This window comes from Cyprinodon variegatus, unplaced genomic scaffold, assembly GCF_000732505.1.
Source record: "Cyprinodon variegatus isolate N-32 unplaced genomic scaffold, C_variegatus-1.0 Scaffold61, whole genome shotgun sequence".
NCBI lineage: Eukaryota > Metazoa > Chordata > Actinopteri > Cyprinodontiformes > Cyprinodontidae > Cyprinodon > Cyprinodon variegatus.
The window spans coordinates 557,302-579,696 of NW_015150514.1; the positions used below are offsets into that span (position 1 = coordinate 557,302).

At 35.7% G+C, this 22,395-nt stretch overlaps 1 protein-coding gene across 1 annotated transcript; it reads right to left on the minus strand.

Moving 5' to 3' along the window:
- Positions 1-1,065: 1,065 nt before the first annotated feature.
- Positions 1,066-17,305, minus strand: LOC107082753. Its single transcript, XM_015371586.1, has 14 exons — positions 17,013-17,305; positions 16,554-16,780; positions 14,138-14,259; positions 13,850-13,967; positions 10,055-11,279; positions 6,637-8,614; positions 4,897-5,044; positions 4,686-4,813; positions 4,565-4,600; positions 4,202-4,476; positions 3,905-3,993; positions 3,589-3,806; positions 2,164-2,212; positions 1,066-2,045 (listed from the first exon to the last, which is right to left on the minus strand). The coding sequence occupies exons 2-14, from the start codon at positions 16,679-16,681 to the stop codon at positions 1,724-1,726; spliced, it is 4,836 nt and encodes a 1,611-aa protein (XP_015227072.1). The 5' UTR covers positions 16,682-16,780; positions 17,013-17,305; the 3' UTR covers positions 1,066-1,723.
- Positions 17,306-22,395: the final 5,090 nt, after the last annotated feature.

Consider the following 22,395-nt stretch of genomic DNA (forward strand, 5'->3'; position numbering starts at 1 on the left):
AGCTCAACAAGCTGATAAAAAAGACTTCTAGGAACTCTTCTAAAAGATTTCACAGAGAAGAATTATTGATTTAACGAAGAACATTATGGACAACATAGAGCATAATTTTCATCAGAGTGTTAAACAACAACAGAGTGTCTTCAGTTAAAGGCTTCTGATGACAGACAGACCAACACAGAAGATCCTTCCTCCCTACAGCTACACCAACAACAGCTAAGGAAAAAATAAAAAATAAATAAAGAAGATACACACTCTTTGGGATCAATTTTTTTTTATCGATGTTTTTAACTGACTCATAGGGATTACATGAAAGCCATACAACTGCAGCTACCGTACAGCATTGGGTGTCCTGAAATAAGTACATTTTGCTTCAGATTAATGCTTATATTATCTGGTGTCAGTAGTTTTGGATCTGCAATCATCCAACTACTTAAAAATGCAATCATTTGTTTTAATTTTTTTTAAGTCCATTTTATAATGTGGCTAAACTGACTGGCCTTGTTCTCCACAACAGCTAATATATGACAAAAAAAAGGACGTTTTCTTCAGATAAGAGGTGTTGGATCTGTTTTATTGCCAGGCTATTTCTAATCAAAAGTGAGAACTAGGGCCAGATAAATTTATGCTTGGGTGCATTTCTGTTTCTCAGGGTGCAAAAAAACTTGCACACCTCTCCAGAATGGCCTCCAACAGAGTCAAAATTTGCAACAACTCTAATGAGAATTAGCAAGACATTTCAGAAGTTTCTACTTATAGTCTCCCTGTAAAAATGAGACAATTAAAAACATCTTATAAATAAAATAATTTCTGCATCATGAAGACTGAATTATTCAGCTCACATGGCAAGTCTGCTTGGTGGTTGATAGAAGTAGTTTTTAGTAGTGAGTAACCCATTGTTAGTAAGAGAAAATAAAGTCAAAGTTGTTGCTTCAAGCCCTTTGGCTTTGCCGGCATGTTGAAAGAGTCAATGACCTTCAAAGACTTCAGCCCAAGAATGCCACAGAATTAGTAGAAGTAGTCCTAAAAATGTCTGTGTAAACTGTTTGCATATTGTGAATAGATAATCCAAGAAGAAGTTCATGTAACACAGGCTATGTTTCACCCATTTGATCAATCATCTCTGAACAAATGAGTTTATTTTATTATACAATACAGTGAGACACATTCAAAAAAGTAGTTCTTAAAAACGCAAAGTGCAAAGAAGGACAGCAAGGAAACATCTCAGGTTACGTAATAAACGCCAATAATCCAATCACGTGCCATGAAGCTCCATTAAATCTCATATATTCTTATAACAAAATGTAAATCATAACTCCTGTTCTGTTGTGAATGATTTAATGCTTTGTAGGCTGGATCTTCTCTTTACTTCTTAAGCTGATAAGAATGGTAACAAAAGTAAAGTGGCAAAGATATTACAAGTAGAACATCTCTAGTTTGAGTAGGTTTACAAATCATATTTACGGCATGTAGTATACTGACCTATGTTTAGCTTGCAACCTGTTTTCTTTGGTGCTCAGCTGACAAAAATAATACATTCATAAATGGACTCCATTGCCTCTTACAGAACTAAAGAATAAATATAAATGTGGCATGTAACTAAGGTGCTCCATAGCTAGAATCATAGGGCAAGGAATGGTGTTAGATAACACTTCTTTTACCTCCATCCAGGGACTTCTGTGGTGCTACTAGTTTTATTAAAAGATCCAGTGGAATACATTGGGATTCAGGTCTGCAATTTATTCACCTCTCTGGAAGCATCAGAATCTTTTTCCTGTGAATGAGTCTTCTTGTCTTCATGTTCAGCCTTCCTGGGTATCCTGGGGCTACCGGCAGCTTTCCTTGTGGTTTGTGGGCTGGAAGAACCGATAACCTTCTTTCGCTGCAGTAAGGGGCTCTTGGAGCCCTTTGCTCTTGCCGGCATGCTTAATGAGTCAATGACCTTCAAAGACTTTAGCCCAAGCAGGCCACAGAAGTAGTTGCACCTATGCTGCAGAACAAACTGATCAAATACCTTGGGATTCCCATCAATAGATAAACCCAGGTATCTGCAGCAACAAACAGAAAACAGAAGTGCTACAGTAATTACACGTGTAAAATGCAAATTACCTGTAAAACGAGCTTCTCAGAGAATCATTTTCAAAAACATTACACGCATGTATTTACCCTGTTGTTTTGACTGAAACGTTGACATTTGTGATCTTGGTGTCGACACCTGCAAAATGAAAACAAGCAGATGCTTTATTTTTTTTTTCTGTTGTTTGGTATGCATGTTCACATGTGACTGATATGCCGAGGGAAATACAGCTGCCCAACATGATAGCAGGAAAAGAGAAAAATAACACATTCTATTTAAAAACTGTGCATTTACTATCTCTCTACAGTGAGTGTTTAAAAACAAACCATTAGCAATTTTGAAATCTGCTCTCAAAAATGTCACCTTTGTATTTTAATAGAAAAAAAAGAACAATTGGTTTAACCAATGTATGCAAAATTCCACTTCTAATTGACCAATATGAGAACACCACATGTGATTCCTGTCTGATAGGGGCAAAAAACCGAGAATTCAGTCTCATCAATGTTGGATTATACAAGATTGGAGAAATATTACTAATTTGATGATTCGGTTTTAGCAGCAACATGTAGGGTCAAACTTCAGGATAAAAAAAATGAAAGCAGGGATGGTTCCACCCAGTGGGGAGGCGTCAGGATGGCCTCCATGCCCCCACTTAACGGCTCAGCCTCATCTTATATTCAGTCCCAGTAGACATTTGGCAGGATCTAACTGCGCTGAGAGGTTTCTTGAGCTCTGATCTGTTTCTGGGTCAGATTAATAAAATGTTTGTGCCTCTCAAAACCAAATGGGACATGCAAAAACAACCGCAGTGCAGTTAACTAACATGCACAGTGAGGTCAGAGGTGCAAAATAACACCCTCTGCCTAGGAACAGGTTTAGATTGATAAATATACAATAGTAGGAGTGTCAGTTCAAAGTTGGCAAATTCTGGCATCAGTGAAAGCAAATGTGTTTATCTAACACATGCAGTATATTTTAAAAAGCTGCTACTCAGTATTTGTTGGTTAGCATTATGCCCATCAGAAAGACAGCTGAAGTTTGTTAAAGCATAGATGATAGAAATAATCATGTGGAAAAGAACATCTTTGTAAAGAGAGAAGTTAAAAAAAAACAATCTGTACTTCTCACGATAGCATGACTTGGAGCCACTGTTCATAGCTGGATCCTTCCAAGGAAATGTGGTGGCCCCTTAACTGTTTCTATTTTTTGAAAGCAATGTTACTCAGAAATGGCCTTCATCTCACCTTTCTAAACGCCCAGGATGCACACAATTCTGTTGAATGAATTCAGCCAAAAAAACCTGCAGCAACTGCTTGATAACTTTATGCTAATATGGACCAAAATCTAGGATAAATTCTCAGGGACAGATTTCTGGTTATATTCCACCAATAGCATGGGAAACAAAAAAACAAAAAAAAAGTCAAAACAAGTATAAGCAAGGTTTGCCTAGGTGCCTAGGCCAGGGGTGTACATAAAACTCATCAATACACAATTGACAAGGAGTGCCAGCTCACCTTCCAAACGAGTGATTAGGAAATTTCCAGAAGTCCACTGAAATATCCAGTGCTGCAAGGCACAGCACTTTAGTTCAACCTCAGAACCAGTCCTCACATCTGTTCTCCCTGTATTATCCAGAGCAGAGTATTTCTTATAAACTCCGATCAGATCAGTTTCCACTGTGGCGTAGGGGATGGGGTTTGCAGGTCTGTACATTAAATACAATGGAATGACCCTGTAAAGTAAATGAGGTCAGAGTAAGTCGGAAAGTTTAAAGGCACCTGCTATATAAGGGGATACCATGTTCTTGAAACAAAAATTGATGTTGCCTACTCCAGGGTGGGTCCAAAGTTTTCTATGATCCTCGCCTCCGCAGCGAAGATTTTGCAGTATTCCCGTGCCAAGTTCTGAATTCTACATTCCTGTATGAAAAATATTGGATCACATCCAGTTAAATATCTGCTCAACCATTATATTTATTTAAGGTTAAGTAGATTAGAATCACAGTAATCCTGCGTGGGTGGCAGACACGACACCTGGCTTCCTTTAGTGTTGAATTTCCTGGTATACTGGGTGACGATTTTAAATCTAAGATAAGAATAACTCACAAAATTAGACCTTTGCAAATACCTGTTTTATGAGGTGCAGGTTTCTTTCTATGAGAGAGCTTTCCACCTTGCCTCCATAGATGACGGGGCTGCGTACTTTAATTATACATGTGTTACCAGAATCAAAAACAGGCTCTAGACCGTAAATGACTTTGGCTCTCCAGACTTTATGGGAACATCCATCTCCGATGCGTGATTCTGTGATCATAATACGTCCAAAGAATTTGTTGCCCCAGACACCAGAATCAGCCAGCCCCTTGTTAAATATGAGGGGGGTCATTTCAATTTCCTCCCCAACTGCATAAACAATAATATGCAGAGAACAGTTAGAAGAAAAAAAATCAAAGAAAAATTATCTAAGCCAATTATTGAAATCTGATCTCACCACCAAGGTCCTCACGCAGAGACATTCCGGCCAAGACTGCAAAACAACAGCGGTAAAACTGATTAACCATATGTAGCGAAATAATAGGTCCAACATAGAAATAGTTTTATAGTTTACATACTATCAGCGCTAAGTAGAAAGTCTGTGGAGTCCGAGCCATATTCATTGGTTATTGTGCATCCGTAAACTCCTGAATCTTTGCATGATGCTTGAACAATAGCGAGATTGACTTGGGTTTCATCCCCTGCACTGGAAAACAAATTTTAAAAAACAGCTATATTTTCTAAAGCATTTGAAACAGAATAATATTAAACATATTGTGATAAACATACCTTTTCGTAACTTGAGCAATCTCCTCCTCATTTTTGTGCCACTTGATGTTGGAGTCGCTAAGAACATTGAAGAACTGGCACCACAGTTTCAAGTGTCCTGAGCCATCAGCAAAGGTTTCACCTCTGATCTTACGGATAACCTGAGGAGCTGGAAAGACATGTAACACAGAGCAGCCCCTTAGGTTTTGTTTTTACATGGATACACTTCGGGCTAGTTTAAAGCTGCTGATCAGTATAAAACGGGAGAGAGACGGGATACTTGCATGTTTCTGAGCAGTAAACTGGAGCCCACTGACAAAACTTCTACATGCTTCATTACTCTTCTTCATTACTAAGCTCCACACTACCACACATACTATGTTTAAACAGTTTTAAACCAAATATTGCTTAAAACATATGTATTTATTGAAAGATTGGGCCTCGTGGTTGGAAAGCAGGGTGTTTAAGTTTTGGAACTGAATCATTCTGGGCCCCTTAGTGAGACCCTTCCCCAGAATGCTCCCAGTGGGCTATTAAGCTTTGCAGTTCACAGCTCCCAAAGGGATGGGATAAACGTAGAAGACATTTACCCATTGTGACAACAAAAAAGGATTTTTTTTTTCATGCTGTTGTGTATTTATTGCTATGCCAATATGAAAAGAAAGGTTTAAAAAGCAGAAGTTTTACAATCTTTCAGTCAACTTTGCATAAGAATGCATTTGCGGCTATGTCAACATAATCTCATGAGCAAATATGTAGAAGCTGAAAGAGCATGGAAGCTGGTTACTTTAAAATTGTAAATTAAGAGAAAAGGAAATTGAGTTTATGTTTTTTTTTTTTTACTTAAAGCATAATTACTCTAACTATGGTAAAAACAAAAACAAAAAAACAAGAAATAACAACTAGCAACTAGTTTACCTGCTTTCCTTTAAACTAACCAACAGTATTTAGGTGTTTCACTACAGTTTTTTATTTATTTATTGTTTTCTTGATCTTGAAAGTTCCCTTTTCTGATTTTAACTGTCATGGGAGTTTGCTGTCAGTCTTGTGTGGCAAAGTTGCATTAAAAAGTAGAAAAGTTGCATTGATCGGGTGCTAGCTGCAGCTCTCTCTTCTCTCTTGTAAGGAAGATCACTTTAACTGTATTAGCACTACCTAAAGGATGTGAGTGAGACAGTCAGAATCTTTTGTTAAATGTGATTTGATCAAAATTCAGTGCATCTATGATTTTTAAATTGTGTTTTATTAAAAATGAGATTAGATTGCAAATGTAAATAATTCTCTACCCCTGCTATAAAAGGAAATCTCACCGGGATTTGAGTAGAAGGGTTTATTCAATGTTTTTAACCTTTGAGTAAGGAAAATGCAAGTAAAACTGATCAAACATGACATATTTTGTATGTGGGCTCATGCAAAATTAAGCAAATTAATTTTAGTATCGAGGGTGAATAAATGGAGAAAAGTAGAAAAATAAGGACTCTTAATGGGGGTGTTTACTGAGGTGTGAGCAAATTTGTTCCTGCTACACCTGTGGTTACTGCTGCTTGTTCAGGATCAAATGTTTTACTCAAAGCCTGTTAAACAGCATTATGTCAGATACATTTTTATCACTTAGTGTAAAGAGTATTGAAATGTTTTTTCCAAAAGCAAAATTTACATTTGCGTCTCAGTGAAAATATCGATCTAGATTAATCTTAGCCAGTATCCTCTTTTCCATTAGGTCAACTTGTTTTGTAGAAGCATTAAAAAAAATAGTTTTACCTTTAAATGGGTTATGTTTGTCCTTCTCTGCAGATGTCCCCTCAGGTTGGATCTTCTCAGTGAGTGGCTTGCTTTGTGTTTGAGTTTCAGAGGCAATCTTCCTTCTGGTCAAAAGTGGAGAATGCCTTTTGACCACAGATGTTTGCTCTTCAGCAGGCTGGAGTAATGCTGACCGTCGAGATAGGCTTGGAGACATTGTGCTGGTATGTACAGATATCTCTTTTTTCTGGGTTTGGCTATTTGAGGGGGATGTTGACTCTTGAGCTTCCACTGTTTTTGCATTAGAGGCTGTGATTTTACGACGTGCCCCAGAGGCTAGTTCTTGTGGAGTAGCAGAAGGGATTTCTGAAACAACGTCAGTGTTCTTAATCAGGGGACTGGATTCTGGAGTTAAACTGTTAAAGGGGTCAGGCCGCGAACCTTCCTTAATGACCGAGCTCTCCTCTCTAAGAAGAATATCCTTCACTTGTATATTTGTTTTAGATTCACGGTCAGACTGAAGATACGTTTGCAGTTTCTGTGTGGAATTAATTGGAGGCTCCTCCATCTTGTGTTGCTCCAAAACTGTAATCCCCACTTCCAATTTATTGTTCAGGTTTAGTTGTGGGACGGGAGACATCATTTTGGGACCTTGGACAGTTCCATCTTTAGAGTTCTCCATAGTATTACTCTGTACAGCTTGAGGATTATTTTCAGCATTCGCTTTTGACCTGGATTCCAGAGGACTGGTTACAGGTGGATTTGAAATTGACTGAATTTCCTTAATAAATCCATTTTCTGAAGGTAAAGAATGTGGATTTTCATTAACATTAGATTTATCTGTAAATGAAACCACAGTTTCCCGACTGGTGTCCATAACATCTTCAACTTTCCGACATGGCAGGGTTATGTCTGTTGCTGTATCATTCACACTGAAATAGATAGAAGGGAGCACAACATCTTGGTGTGAAGGTCGAGCAGTTTTTGAAGTTTCATCTGAGGTCAGATTTTGTTCCTGTTCCCTTTCATTTAGTTCCTGATACACTTTCATGAGTGTTTCCTTTAGGCTTGAGTGGGGTGCTCCACCAATAATTTCCTCAGTTTCAGTCTTAGTCTTGAATGTCTTCTTATCTGATTTATTTATTTTTGCTCCATTTCTTGCTTCCTGACCCACTCCTTTAGCATTTATCATAGAATCAGGTTTTGAGTTGGAGAAGGCAGACATAGTAGAGACTGGATTGCTCTGTGCTAACTCAAGAGCCTTTATTTGAGATCTTAACATTTCAGCAACAGATATTACTTTAGATTCACGTTTGGGGATTTTTCTGAATGTTATGTTGCCATTAGGTGCTTCTGTCTTTTCTAGGGTTTGTTTTTGTGTCTCAAGTGGACCTGACTTAAATTCCTTATGGTGTAAATGAGTGTTTTCCACCACTTTTAATGTGGATTGATTCTTCTTAGTTTCAACAATTGGATATTGTGTAGATTTTGCTTCAGAGTCTTTTTTTCCTTCATCTTTGGTCTTTTCTGACTGATTTTGGCCATGAAGGCCAGAGGTTTCAGCCTCCATTTCCAGTATCTTCACACTTGACTTCCCATTGACAGCTTGAACAGCTACTTTATGTATTTCACCAATCTCTATCTTCTCATCTTGTATTTTTGTCCCCTCAAATGTTTTTATAGCTGTATTTATCTGGCTTTGCTGGGTGACAGACAGAACATTACAGTCCATGATGCTATCTCCATGACCAGGGATTCTGTGTGCTGACTTCTGAGGGTGAGTAAAAATGGCTGTGCAGCCTCCATTTGGTTTCCTGGAATCGGACGATGTATCCTGTGTTATTCCATCAGGGCTTGGGTGAGGACCGCCGGACAAAGGAGAGGTGAGGATGTGATCTGTCTTTTGTGGCAGCTCTGGGTTTATGTTGTGTTGGTTGAGTGGTAGCTTAAGGCCGACAGGTGCATCATTCCCGTTCATGACTCCGTCAGCCTCTGTAACCTTGGGATATAATGCAAGCCGTAAATACTTATTCCCTTATCCCCGGCTTTGCTTGACATGAATAAACACATGCAATAGTTAAAACAGCCACACAGCAACCAATGAATGATGATTGCAAACCAGTAACATGTAAGGCAAATAATTTGATTATAATCCAGCAAAAATGGAGCGGTGAATTTATTATAATATTGAAGAAACAATAAGATTGAAGTTAATATTCAATTTGTAGGGAAAGTTTAAAAAGCACTAAGTTTAGCTTCACTGATGCAATCAAACTTTCAATGAAGCATTGTAACTAAGATATTCTGGAGAATTAACCGTTCATCATGAACCTGTTTTGTTTTCATTTGTATTTTTCAATTAGGTTTCTGGATAATAATAAACAAATATATATATATATATATATATATATATATATATATATATATATATATATATATATATATATATATTAACAGAACTGAGAAAAATAATTATGTTATTCTTTTATTTGTTTCTTTTAGTGTCAGTAAATCATGAAGGGATCAAAAATTTGTAATAAAATTGACAAGATTTGTATCCATAATTAAATATTTTTTCTGCATTTAAATCAGATTATTGAGAATATTCTTCCACTCCTGTTTAGACATCCAGAAGCCTATTTAAAAAGAAAGTTGCTATTTTAAATATAAGGTTGCCACAAAAGAATGTGAAATATTTTAAGCAGTTTTCTTGCCATGCAGTGTTTTGTCTCAGCTCACAATCCTTACGTAGATGAGGCTGAGGTGATTGCATAAGCAGTGTGTCATAAAAAATAAAAGGAATGGTGCAAATTAAACAAAGATCAATTACGACCAACAATGCTGAGAAACTCTGTGCTTCACTCATATGGCTTGCATTTATCAGTTGTTTTTGGATGCATTTGTTTTGGATATCATGTGTTCTTGGATGCATTTATCCAACAGCAACCAGCAAGCTAACAGGACGTGAAAGAGAAGTATCATTTTTTCATTTTTACATGCTTGAAAAAAGCGTTTTATTATCATAATTTTAAAAAAAATCTTATATATTTAATGAATTATTAAAACTGCATTCTTAAAATTTTTACAAAGTCAGTAAAGCTTTTTATAATTTTTTTATAAAATTAATGAAGGAGTACATGAAACATTAGAATTTTAAAATGTGTTACAGTATATGAAGGTCGGGATTTTAACATTTCTATCATTTGAAGTATAATTCCATATTTCTAGGATTTAAAAAAAAGCACAAAAAACAACCATCACACCATGTTTTGCATCAATTCCACAAGTGCTCTATCTGTTAACATGTGCGTCATTTAATGCTTGTTACCCAGAACCGGGCATGCTTGTAAAAAGCTATTAATATCTTCAGGATGCTTGTGATGGGGCCTGTGCTGGCAGCATAAATCCCATATGATCTCATGTGAAAATGTTAACTCACCTCACTTGGCACTGCTGGTCGAGACGCAGACTCCTTTTTTTGGCAGAGGCTTGTCTCTTTCTCAGACAGCAGACTTTCACCCCGTCCATATGAACATTGAGGGGAGACATCCATTACGTTACATGATGTGTCCAGCTGCTTACTGCAACCAGATCCATCCAATAATGTGTTTGACTTAACTTCAATATCCAATGCTCTAACATGCTCTGCTTTATCAATGTCCTCTTTCTTTATGCTTAGAAGTCTTAATTTATTGCACGACTCGTTTTGTGCAGGCATCACATGAGGAACTTGGTTCTGTCTCTCCAAACACTTTTCTGTATCTTTGTAACTGCCTTCATTTTTGTGATTGGCTATTTTCTTGCCCTCCTTTTCGAACATAGACTTAGGAGATGTAGCAGCAGAGGACTCTGATGTAGTGAGATTGTCTCTTTGTGAAGACACAGTCCTTTTATGAAATATGTTTTCATCCTTTGACTGATTTTTAACAAACATGGCCTCCTCTTTTGCTAATTGTCCACATTCCCCCTTTATTTTTTTGGAATAAGCATTTGAAAGTGATGAATCCGAAACATTTTCCACTTCCATGATCTCTTCTGGATTCCCATTGGTTTGTATATTATTTGCACAGACTGGAGATACAAAAGAATTGTGGTTTTTGATTGTATTCCTTTCTCCAGCCTTTTCTGGTTTTGGATGTGTTGTATTGTTGGATATTTTAATCTTCTTCATAACAAAAGGGGATTTTGGTTGATGAGAGGAAAATGTCTTATGATCAGGATCATAGGTGTATGTCCTACTCTTGTTTTCAGGGTCACTGTTTATTTGTCCATTGAGCTCAGCAGACGTCGTTTCCTTTGTGTCTGGGGCCTGAGTTTTATAGACCTCTTCTACGGTTCCCTCATGCAACCTACATTCAGTCTGTAGACCTTCTGCCTCATTGCTTTCATCCTCAATGGAGTTGGGCGTGCTGACAAAGGCCTCCATTGTTGAGCGGCGTTTCCTCTGTGTTCGGTCAGGACTGATGGTTCGCAGTGGCTCCAGGTTTTCTTTTCCTTGTGTTTCCCTGCATTTGTTTTCAGCCTTCTGTTTCAGCTTGGCAAAGTAACGCTGATGGATCTTGAACTCGTTCATTTCGCCAACCTCAAGGACCCCGGAGCAGGACACAATTCCTTTACTGTTGGTGGCAGAAGCTTGGTAGATTGCAGCGTCGTCCACAGTGCAACTGTGGATTTTATAAAATCACATGAAATTGTATTATTATTAACAATGGTAGACATTAATTAACTGTGTTTGCGTCTGTAAGCTTTCATTTAAGCGGTGTCATTTCATTGCCAATGTGAAAAAGAATTTGGAGTATTTAATTTGGATTGGATGGTATTAGAAGCTTTAAAAAGGGCTGGTGACCTGTTCAGGGTGCACCCCGCCTCTCGCCCACTGACTACTGGAGATAGGCACCAGCAGCCCTCGTGACCCCACTCGGGACAAGCGTGTCAGATAATGGATGGATGGATGGATAAATGAACAATATATTATTTATTTACAAATTGCAACAAAAATAAATGAATAATGGTTCCATGTAAGGTGCAGTGTATTGGAGCTTCGATATCCAATATTAAATCAACAATATTCGATTCAGTTATTATTGAATATTGGAGTTGATATTAGATCCTGAAATTGGATCAGTGCATCTCTACATGAAACAGCAACAAATATAACAAATGGGTTGTTAAAATGAATGGCTGTCAATATTCATCACCCTATCATTCGATCTCACTGATCAGAAAAACTTTCACTTTGATTTGTTTTAAACTGCTTCAGTCACCAAACACAAACGGGACACATCTGATTAGTTGTTACCTTCCACAACTCGGAAAAGTGGATTTAAATTTTAATCAAGCTGATGGGGATATGATACCTATCACAACTACAAGAACTATTACTGCTTATAAAAACTAAGCAGGATTAGTTAGTTTACTGATTCTCCAGTTTACGTTGCTACATCCTGCAGCCCCATCACAGCAGCCTCCATGTCCCAAGTCTTGTGCCGTAAACCATGGTAATAATTTTGGACACCAACTTCCAAGCTTTACTGTACATTAACCCAGCCCATTGGTTTAATAAGATGAATGTGTTCTGCAGCTGTCTTTGTAACACCTCCCTTAAGACAGTATCAAAAGACATTCCTACAGAGGTGTGCCTTTGCCCCCCACAGTGCTTTGAGGACAAAGCAACTGTCTCTGGCCTCCTTTCTCTTTGGGGACTGCTCTCTGGCCAGTTCTCATCAGAGAGACACCATTATGGCCCCATGTCCAGGGAGCAGAAGCTGTAAAATGACCAGAGGCAAAGTGGACCTGATAGCTGACATCAGAACCAAATTACTAAAAAAAAAAACCAGATTCTGCAACATTTCTCTGAGTTTTAGGACTTTCAGATGCTTAGAAGAGGTTGTAGGTAAAAACGCCCTGATGTGTGGCCTGCTGCCAAACGCTGGAGAAAAACTCAAGCCTTCCAATTTAAGATACAGAGGTAGAGGTCTGGCACAGATGTCAGAGTTTCTAGTTAGATAATATTTTTCTTTGATTATTTCGGTTCATTTTATGTTTTTATTGTTGGGTAAAGACAAGATAAGGTACACCATGCTAACATGTTTGAGCTGTTGTTTGTAAAGCTGCAACAAGCTTTCTTTGACTAATGTAAAGATTATTAAACATGATATAACGTTAACGTTCATGTATCTCTTCATATGCTCATTACATTTTGATGACCAAATTATGAAGTTATTGAATGGGAATCCTCTTGTTGGCTAGCTTATAGGACAATCAAAGGTTAATAATCAAGCAACTAATGGTAACTTCAAATTAGGCAAATTATTTAATAAAACACTATTTTCCAAATAATGTTTTATTCACCTCTTGGAATTGCATTGTGAACTGGTTTGCACACATTCCAATTGGCCTAAATTATCAAAAAACCAGTTTGACCACATTCCAAATTCTTCTAGATAAACTTTGGTTCTCAATCATAAAATCCTTAATGCTAAACTGTGATTGAATATCTTTATAGAATATGCTGTTTTTACTTCTTCACTGTGTACAGTACATACGTAGTAAGAACATAGTTGAGTTTCGCTGGTTTAGTCACTAGTTTTTAGTCAAAAGTTTTTTACTGAAAACGTTTGAGTTGAAGCTGAAAATTTTTGTTAATAAACTGTTATATTTTGAATGAAAGTTGTTGTCATTTTACTATATATATATATATATGTGTGCACAGTTATCTGTTTGACCATGATTTGAGCTCGATTCACACTTTCCTTTGCTGTTTTAACACACAGCCAGTAGGGTGTGTGTTTATAAACAATATATGGCATTCTGAATATTATCTGATTTAATAAAAATATTGATGCTCCTTACTGCAATGGACAATAAATATATTGCAGTTGCACAACACAAGGTAATGTATGGACTTTGATTTGTGTCTTTATGTTTAATTTAGAAAAAAAGAGGATGGTAATTTTCAATTATATGCCCCTTAACTTAAAACTTGTATTTAAATAAATAGTTTCCTTAAGTTTAATTTATTTTTTTTTATTAAAAAAAGAAAATTAAAACAAATAGTCAATTTCAGTCATTTTTATCCACATTTTGTATTAAAAAGTCATTGTGGTTCTTATACACCTGTATAGTTGCTCCATAATTGTAATTCCTAAATGTAAATGTTAAACACAGTTTTGACCTGAGCAGTATTCTAAGCAAGTGCTGTCTGGTATTCAATAGAGTTTCTGAATGCAATTACTTATGAATATGCAGGGAATGATTTTGTCCATTGTGGAATATTTCGTATTTTGGCAGCCCACAGAATCTATCCAGCTGTTTGTCATCCTTATACCAGGTAACTTGTGGGACAGGGTGTCCTGAGAAAAAGAGACAAAAGACACATTACATTTTATTACTTTCTGAATAGATATGAATTCATTTTTCTATTCGTGTGAATTCAATGTGTATTACTCAGCCTGGTATTACATCTTATGACTGTTCCTTTACATCACAAGCATCTGAAACCCTATCTGTGCAGTCTGTTTACCTGTAACCACACAGGTGAACTTTACATTGCAGTTTTCAGACACAGCCTTGGATTTCAAAGTAGTCACAAAGGACGGCTGCATTTCTTCTGCTAACTGTGCCATTATACTGCAGAATGTGCTCCTGTGTAAGAAATGGGAAATGGCTCAGTAATTATGTTTCCATATTTGTTTTCAGAGCTAAAAGTAATGCCTAGACAATTAGACCAAATCACAAACGTTCAAACCCATTAATGTCAAATCAGAGGAATGCAAACCTGAAATTACACTTCAAAGTGTCTCATCAGGATCTCATTAATTCACATTGTTTTTATCAAATTCAAAACAGGTCATAGACACCGTTTGATTATAATATTTTTTGCAATATCCCTAAAAGACGTGTAAATGTCACTAATGTGACATGCTGATTATTTCAGATAAAGGACAATAAAGATTCTCTTTGCAAGGAGGAAAATGAGGAAGCAAAAATATTTAGCTGAAGAGCAGATTTCTTTTTTGTATCTGTTTGATTATATAGCAGATGTTTGAAAAGTTTACAATCCTAACAGCCATTTTTGCTTTCAGTCAATCAAGCGAAATAAAACTACAAAATTTTGAAAAACAACATGATTTCTTATCAAAATCTATTTGTTATCTATTAAAATCCATAATTTTTCTTTTCATTGTTCAGATTTGAATAAAGGAAAAAACATGAAACTACTGTGAATAGAGAATTGACATTTTTATTTTTACGCTAAGGAATTGTGATATCTGTGTAAAATAATGCAAGTATAATGCAGATAAAAAACAATAAAAGACAAATAGATCTAAAATAAAATGACTGGTACTTCAAGTGTCCTTCTGTTGTTGAAACTCCCCAATCTACTAAACCCTTAATGGTATTTAAAGTAACACAAGTTGATTCTTTATCATCTGTAGACAAAATAGTTAAGAGGTATTCTAGAAATTCTTAAGAGACACTTCCAGCTCTGGAACAGCAGGTTGCAGATCTGTTCTGTGTGTTTGTTTTTTGCTGTAGGGTTGCTCAAGCAGCTGCCATCAGGCAAGAGGTTAGCCTGAGGTGAGTTTTTACTAGTCCAACCCAGAGTAAAACAAATTTCCCCATTGAATACCCCTTCCAGATTTACCTTAAACAAAGTTACATCTAAATCAATCCAAATATGATTGAACATTTTTTCAGTAATGCAGTTTAAAAAGGAAATATTATTGATAATAAAGACTCAGTACATACCAATTGATATTTAAAGTTCTCTCTTCAGTTGTTTTAAAATACTATAGGTAACAACTAATAATAAAAATAAAAAAACACACACAGATTGATGAAGTAAGTCCTGCAAATGGTACCCTACATATTAAGTATAGATAGCGCTCGTTATATGGATATGCTTTTCTAAAGCCCTTATTTATTAATATAAATCTATTAATATAATCTAATATTGTTGTTTTCTGAGGATTGAATATAAAATATTTTAGAAGTTGTAGGACGTAATGATAAAGGTAATTACGAATAATTACTTGAAACATATCACTGCATGTTTAATGCACTTCCAGGATAAATGTTTCACTTTTTATGTAAATAACCGAAATGATTCTGCTGTTTAAGAAAATCATCATTTAGATGTAACTAAGGTGTAGTAGTTGTTTTTATGATTGTGTCAGGAAATAAGAGTCATAACCTAAGCATAGGTACAATGTATAAACTCTTCATGGAAAAAAATACATCCATGCTTTTCTTACAGGTGGATAGAAATTGATACTTAGACATCTCTCTACCTTATATACTTACAGAAAGGAATAATTATTCATAGCAAGCATTATATGTGAAATATATCTTTATATTACTTTCTGTGACAGATCATTTGAATGGCATTAATAGCTAAACATAAAATATAACTGATCTATTTAATGTTGCTAAGAGGACATAGAGAAGGTGGGTCTAATACATTAAATATACAAATGAAAGTCTGTATATTTTTATATTTGCTTTCAAAATAAACATGAAGCATTGCCTAAATAGAAAAAAAATGTTAGTCTAAGAAGAGGGCTGAACATGTATCTTAATGTTTTCATTGGAACTAGTGAAATGAAATGAAAGTGCATAGTAGTAATGGAAGTGTTTTTTTTTTTTTTTTTTTCAAAATTAATATTTTTCCAAAGCTCTCTTTTAACAATAAAAAATATAAAGTAATTCTCAAAAATCAAACATTTTCCAATGCTGAAGTTATTGCAAATTATGATATTATAATACATAACTGAGATCCTGATCTTAATATCAGTCTTATTTAAGCTATATGTAACCATAGCAACAAACACAAAGGTAAACACACAAATGGAAAATCCTGAATTTTGGATGCATTAGCCAATCTAAACAGAAATAGTTTAGTCAGACATCATTGTGAGTTTTCCAAAAATCTTTACCTGTTTTCTGGCCTCAGGTTGGAGAGGTAGCTGAAGCTACTGGACCGACTTCGCCCTCTAACATCGTTCCCATTGCTAGACCTTCCATTTCCAAAAGAGTAACATACCATCGTCCTCCTTGAACCCATTGCTTTTTCAAAAATATGATGGTAAAAAAATGAATCTCTGAGGAAAGGTTTTGTAGTTTAATCCCCCAGCTTGCAGCTTCCCATAAAAATCACCGCAACCTTTTAAAAGATGAAAGAAAGTAGAACAAAGTAAACATGACAAATGTTAGCTCTTGGAGTTCACTATGTTTTAACAACTGGAAAAAAAATTGTTTTTTCAGTCATCTTCTGTTTAAAAAAACGATCGTCCTCACTACATGTTCAATGAAGTAATACCATATCTGCTCCACACACATTGCTTATTTTGTTCCTATCACTGAAGATTTAGTTGTAATATTATTTAGAAACTCACCATTCAGAAATGTCATTCCCTCCCATGACAGATACTCCACTGACTTAAGGCGCTGTAATTTCCAATCAAACAGGAGCATGCGTAGCCTTCTGCACTATTTATAGTCGGCCTGCAAATAGGCACAAGAGCAGAACACACTTGGCCAAATCTTGGTCAACGACAGATAAATCAGGGACTATAATTACATAGAAATTCTTGCATTTAAAGTTCAACGCACCCCAAAAAAGTCTGACCTTTCACAAACATTATGGGTGTCATCAATTAAATACTTTGAGATCCTAATTTGACAGTGCCTGAAGGAGAAGGACAGGATTGAAAACATGAAAAACCGCCTTTTCCTCTCGTTTTCCAATGCCAGTGCATGTATTCTACTCAGAGAAGAGGGAAACTCTTTCCTTATAGTCCTTAGGCACTAACGCGCTGTGTTTGTAGTAAACAATAAAAACATACATATATATATTTGAACTTCTTTAAATTAAAGTGAGAATCTCAGTCATTTATTTTGTACAAGTTCAAATAAATATATATATATTTTTTTTTACCATAAACAGCACTGGAAAGAGAGAGAGCCTACCATGTTTCGTAGCTTGCATTGTCCAGGGGATGACAATTGTACTGGGTTCCCAGAGGAAAAGCAGCAGAAATAGAACAGCCTTATATAGACAGATGCCACTGCCAAAAAAGCTAAGTGCTCTTATCTTTATACAAGCATGCAAACCCCCACCCCCCTACACACAGAATACATATCATTATTAAGAGTTATGTGCTTTCTATAGACCTCTGTGTGTCACGTGAAGCACACAAACAGATACACAAAAAATGATATATGTTATATAATATTATATTATGTTATATTATATTTCTGTCCTACATTATAAACAGTCTTTAAACTACAACAACATCAGTTACTGACTGACCCTCTGACTTATGGCTTCAAGAGCTGTCTGCCTATCAAGTTTAAAGATATCCGTCCGATTCTACTCATCAGGTTACACATACGTATGTGCCCTCCTTTCATCTATTTAGATTGATTTGCTCCATTGACCCTTCATCCGGTTCTATAACCCCAAAAATTTTCCGCTTTTCCTTAGGGAGCTGACATAGTGATTTAGTAAGATGACTGAAAACAAGTAAAATACTTTAAAAAGAAGGATATTTGTAGATAATTCTACATGTTGTACCTTTAGGAGATGTTAGCTGATGTGCATGAAAAAGCAACTGCTATTTAAGGATGAACTTTTTATTGAAGCACAGTACACACAGCCACAACCTCACATCTGAACAGATAGATGGTGTATTTGCAAAAAAATGATTCCTCAGTACTGAACTCTCTGTGATCCCCACATACAGAAAAACACTATTATAACCTTCCCAATTAATTATTTAACCTTGAATCTTATTCTAATAGTCTAATTATAAGGAACTTTAAAAGAGCATAACTGTACTCCAGAAAACTGACTACTTATTTGATGAAAGGAAAAAATAATTTGTATGGAATTATATTGAAAATCATTTTATAAAATATAATTCAGCTAAGGTCACAGCTAGTGCATGTTTTCAGTCTTGCGTGTTCATTGCATCATGTTTTGCTAAATATAAAACACTTTACAAAATCCCTTTGTGACAGACTCCAGAGCATGTACTAAGTATGATGTCTGAGATCACTACCTCTGGCTCCTATTATGCCATTACATGGCTCTTGCAAACATAATTGTCTAGTATTAGAAATAGAATACAGGTCCTAAGGGGCAAATATAAATGGTCAGAATCAGGCATTAGAACCTGAACAGTAATGGACATGGAGGAAACAAGGATAGACTAAAATGTATGAAGCAGACTAACAAAATGTAGAGCTCCACTTTCACTGAGACATTTGATTCAACATATCTTATGAAAAATGTCCTGTTGTATGTGTGGAGTCCTCTGCATCTCCAACAATCTCATCTTTAAAACTAAAAGAAAATGTTGTTTTTTAATTCTTTTTTTTTTTATTCTAGTAAAAAATATAGATATATATATGTATCCATAGATAAAAAAAAATGTGTTAATCATAACAGACTAATAAATTGTTAGAGATAAAATTAAGAATACTGGTGCAAACATTTGCATTGACTTACATGTGGCAGCTTTTGATCAGTATTATAGGATTGCTTTTCCAAATAAAAAGTAACTTAAAAATCATACATTTCCATTACCTTTGTTAAATCAAATCTACTTATCTACTACAGTAAATTCTTCTAATCTGGTTTGTATTCTCATGATACAAAAGTTTTTTATTCTTCTTTATTTTTATTTTTTTTATTGAAGGTGTTATGCAAACCTTTCCCATGATAACCAAAGCTAAAATACTAGGTAAGCAAATCATGATATGAACCCACTTTTGAACAGCAGTCATTAAGACATTAACCAATTAAATATCAAAGGACAGTTCTATCAATAATTGTAGGTATATTTTTTGCTGAAACAGTTGAAACCACGTTTGTTCTCCCTTTATCATAAGCTTTTCCTGCTTTAGATCGGTCAGTATCAGCAAAATTATTATTTATTTATATATTTTATTATTATATTAGATTATATATTAAATTATTTTTATTATTTATATATTCATTTGCTTAATGAGAGAGAAAGATTTTGAGTTAAAAGGGAGATAAACTTTTGGTGTATTGTAAGGCAGCACCCTCTCCTGTGAGGTTTCAATAGTTATTTCCAGCTGAAAATACACAACGGAAATAAATTAAGAATAATTCCTTAATTATCAGTACTAAATTCAACCTTTCTCTACCAGTGTAAATATGCACAAACACTGCTTTTAGTATATTTGATTTGTTTTATCATCATGCAATGAAGCAAATCCTAGCACGGCTACCTGGACCGATATGCGCCATCATAAGTCAACCTGGCTGGACAGGCTACCTTCTTGAGCCACACCAAGTTTTTTAGTTTAAGAAAAGAAAAGATTAAGAAAAAAAAAGAAAAAAAAAATGAAATCCTAGGAGACACTTTGTATTTATCAAAAATATTTACTGCAGCAAACTAGTACTTAATCAGTTGAAAATGTTCCACAATGGTTAGATCCCCCCTTTTTTGGGTCAAATTGTTGAAAATTGCCCTCTATAGTGATGAGGATGCACTATGTGTGCCCTTTTGTTCTTTCCACCCCTATCCCTCAAAAAGCATGTGCACAGCACTGTTACCTAATATGTTTTTCAGCCACAAAAGATAATATGATAAATTATCTTTTCTTATATAGTATACAGTCAGACGATGCATTGTATCCACAGTTGCCCAGGAGCAGACTGCCAGAAGCAAGGCTGTCATAGGACGGTGACACCAGGGTCTGACCACCAGAAGCAGGCAAGGTGAGTGAATTTGTTGCTAACATCCAGAGATGGATTGAGCGAGCACAGGAAAAGGCAACCAACCTGTTACAAGACAAATTCCTGTACTACCTTCTGAGCCACAATCACCCCAGATTAGGTCTAAAAAAGTGCTGATTTCTGTACTAGGAATTGTTCTATACAGAGAAAGTACCTGAAATCAGACAAAAGCACTTGCAAATTGTTGTTGGAAAGATATGACTCTAGTTTCCAAAGATACCAGCCATGAGGGGCGAAGCAAGAACATATCTATGTCCTTGACCTGAAACATCATCTGTGTTTATAGTGCTGTAAAACCAAAGCTTTTTGCATTTTTCTTTTAATTTAGCAATAGGTTTTAAAAATATTAGAGTGTTTTCGAACATGGTTACGAAAAATGTCACCCTCTATGCCTGGTATCAGGCTTGTTTGGCGTATTACCCCATTTAAACTTCATTGAGAAACAAAATTTATCAGATAAGTCTACCTTATCCAGGAGTACGGACTCCAGCTGGCTAAACAAACCAAATGTCTGTTCAGACAACCATGTTCAAAAGTAGAGTACATGGGATTGCAATGTTCAGTTATCATGACATTGCGAAGCGAGACGGGTCCTTAATTCCAGGTAGGAAACTCTTTTTGTGAAAACAGTGTGAATTAATAGCAGAATGGGTAAAAGGGGTCTTGTAATAAGCCTATGTTATATGGCTTATTACATTTTATGTTTTACATTTTGATTTTGCTCTGTTATCCATGTAAGTACAATATTGCAAGTGTGTAAAGAGTAAACAAGCAACTAAAGGAGTAATGCAACTCCCAGCAGACGAGTGATAAGAAAAAAGTAAGATTTAAAGATTAAAAAGCAAACAAAAAACAAACTGACTGATTTTTACTGGAGCAGGAGCTTAACATGAAGATGCTGCCCAGTTCAATGATGTGGTGACAGTATAGAACCATTTTTATGTGAGCTAATTGCTAGTGGTGCAAAAATTAGTCTCACAAAGGACAAGGTAAACAGGTTAAGCGCTTTCTGTACATTCCTTTATTTCAAAACGAACATTAATTCCTAGTCAAGATGATGTTTCAGAGAGGAAAAGCCTACAAACGGAACATAAATGACTAATTCAATTTTATAAATGCAAACAAGGGAAAAGTAATACATTTTTAAACATCCTTTGATCAGGTCAATCTTTAATAGCAGCAGGGGAACCCTGGCCCCTTTCCACTTTACAAGGAGGGCATTCTGCTGAAATATAGAAGCAACATCACTAGAAATCATCCACAGTGTTTAAAAAGGGACTTCGTAAACTCAAAACTGAGATTTTGGATTACTGTTACAACACCCCCATAAAGGCAGAGGGCTAACATGTGCAATGATGCAGCCCAATAATCTAACTCAGTTAAATTGATTCTGTCAAGAAAATGGGTACATATTCTAACAAACTATTATGAAAATTGAAGTAGAGTAATCAAAATGCATGTGACCCTTGTATTCAAGACCACACCAACCGAGAACAAGGAGTACAGAGACTGAGACAAGGGTAAGATCTTATATAGTCTTGGCCTTGTCTCTGCACTCATTGGTCTCGGATGGTTTGGTCTTGACTACAACACTAGCAATTCTACCAACCACTCAGGAAATGTATGTAAACCTCTGACCTTGAAGATAATTCTGTAAAAGTCTTCTTGCTCATCAGGTAACGTACACGTAATTGTAAAATGAAAAAAGTAAAAATCATTTCACAAAATATTACGGTAATAAGAAATTTATATTGGTATTTAAAAGAAATGCCAATGTTGGGAACCCCCTCACTTGCTTAAAACAAGTAAAAAAAAAAATAAAAAAAATGAAGTTTGAGTTAATATCAGTTAAACAAAACGTTTTTTTCATTGCACATCTTTTTACAGACCACATAAACCTCTGGTTTCAACTAAAACAGGACCTGCTTAATTGTCTTCAGTCTTCATAAAGTTAATATCAAATTCAAGGAAGTTCTTTGATGTCCAATATACATGTAATTATTCGC

What these genes read in the sequence shown, in the direction of transcription:
- LOC107082753 (XM_015371586.1), bottom strand. Translation starts at nt 16,681, where the DNA reads ATGGGTTCAAGGAGGACGATGGTATGTTACTCTTTTGGAAATGGAAGG. An exon ending in CTTTCTACTTAGCGCTGATA is followed by an intron (nt 4,601 to 4,685) that starts GTATGTAAACTA and finishes GTTGTTTTGCAG; the next exon opens with TCTTGGCCGGAATGTCTCTG. An exon ending in CCTAATCACTCGTTTGGAAG is followed by an intron (nt 2,213 to 3,588) that starts GTGAGCTGGCAC and finishes TTCATTTTGCAG; the next exon opens with GTGTCGACACCAAGATCACA.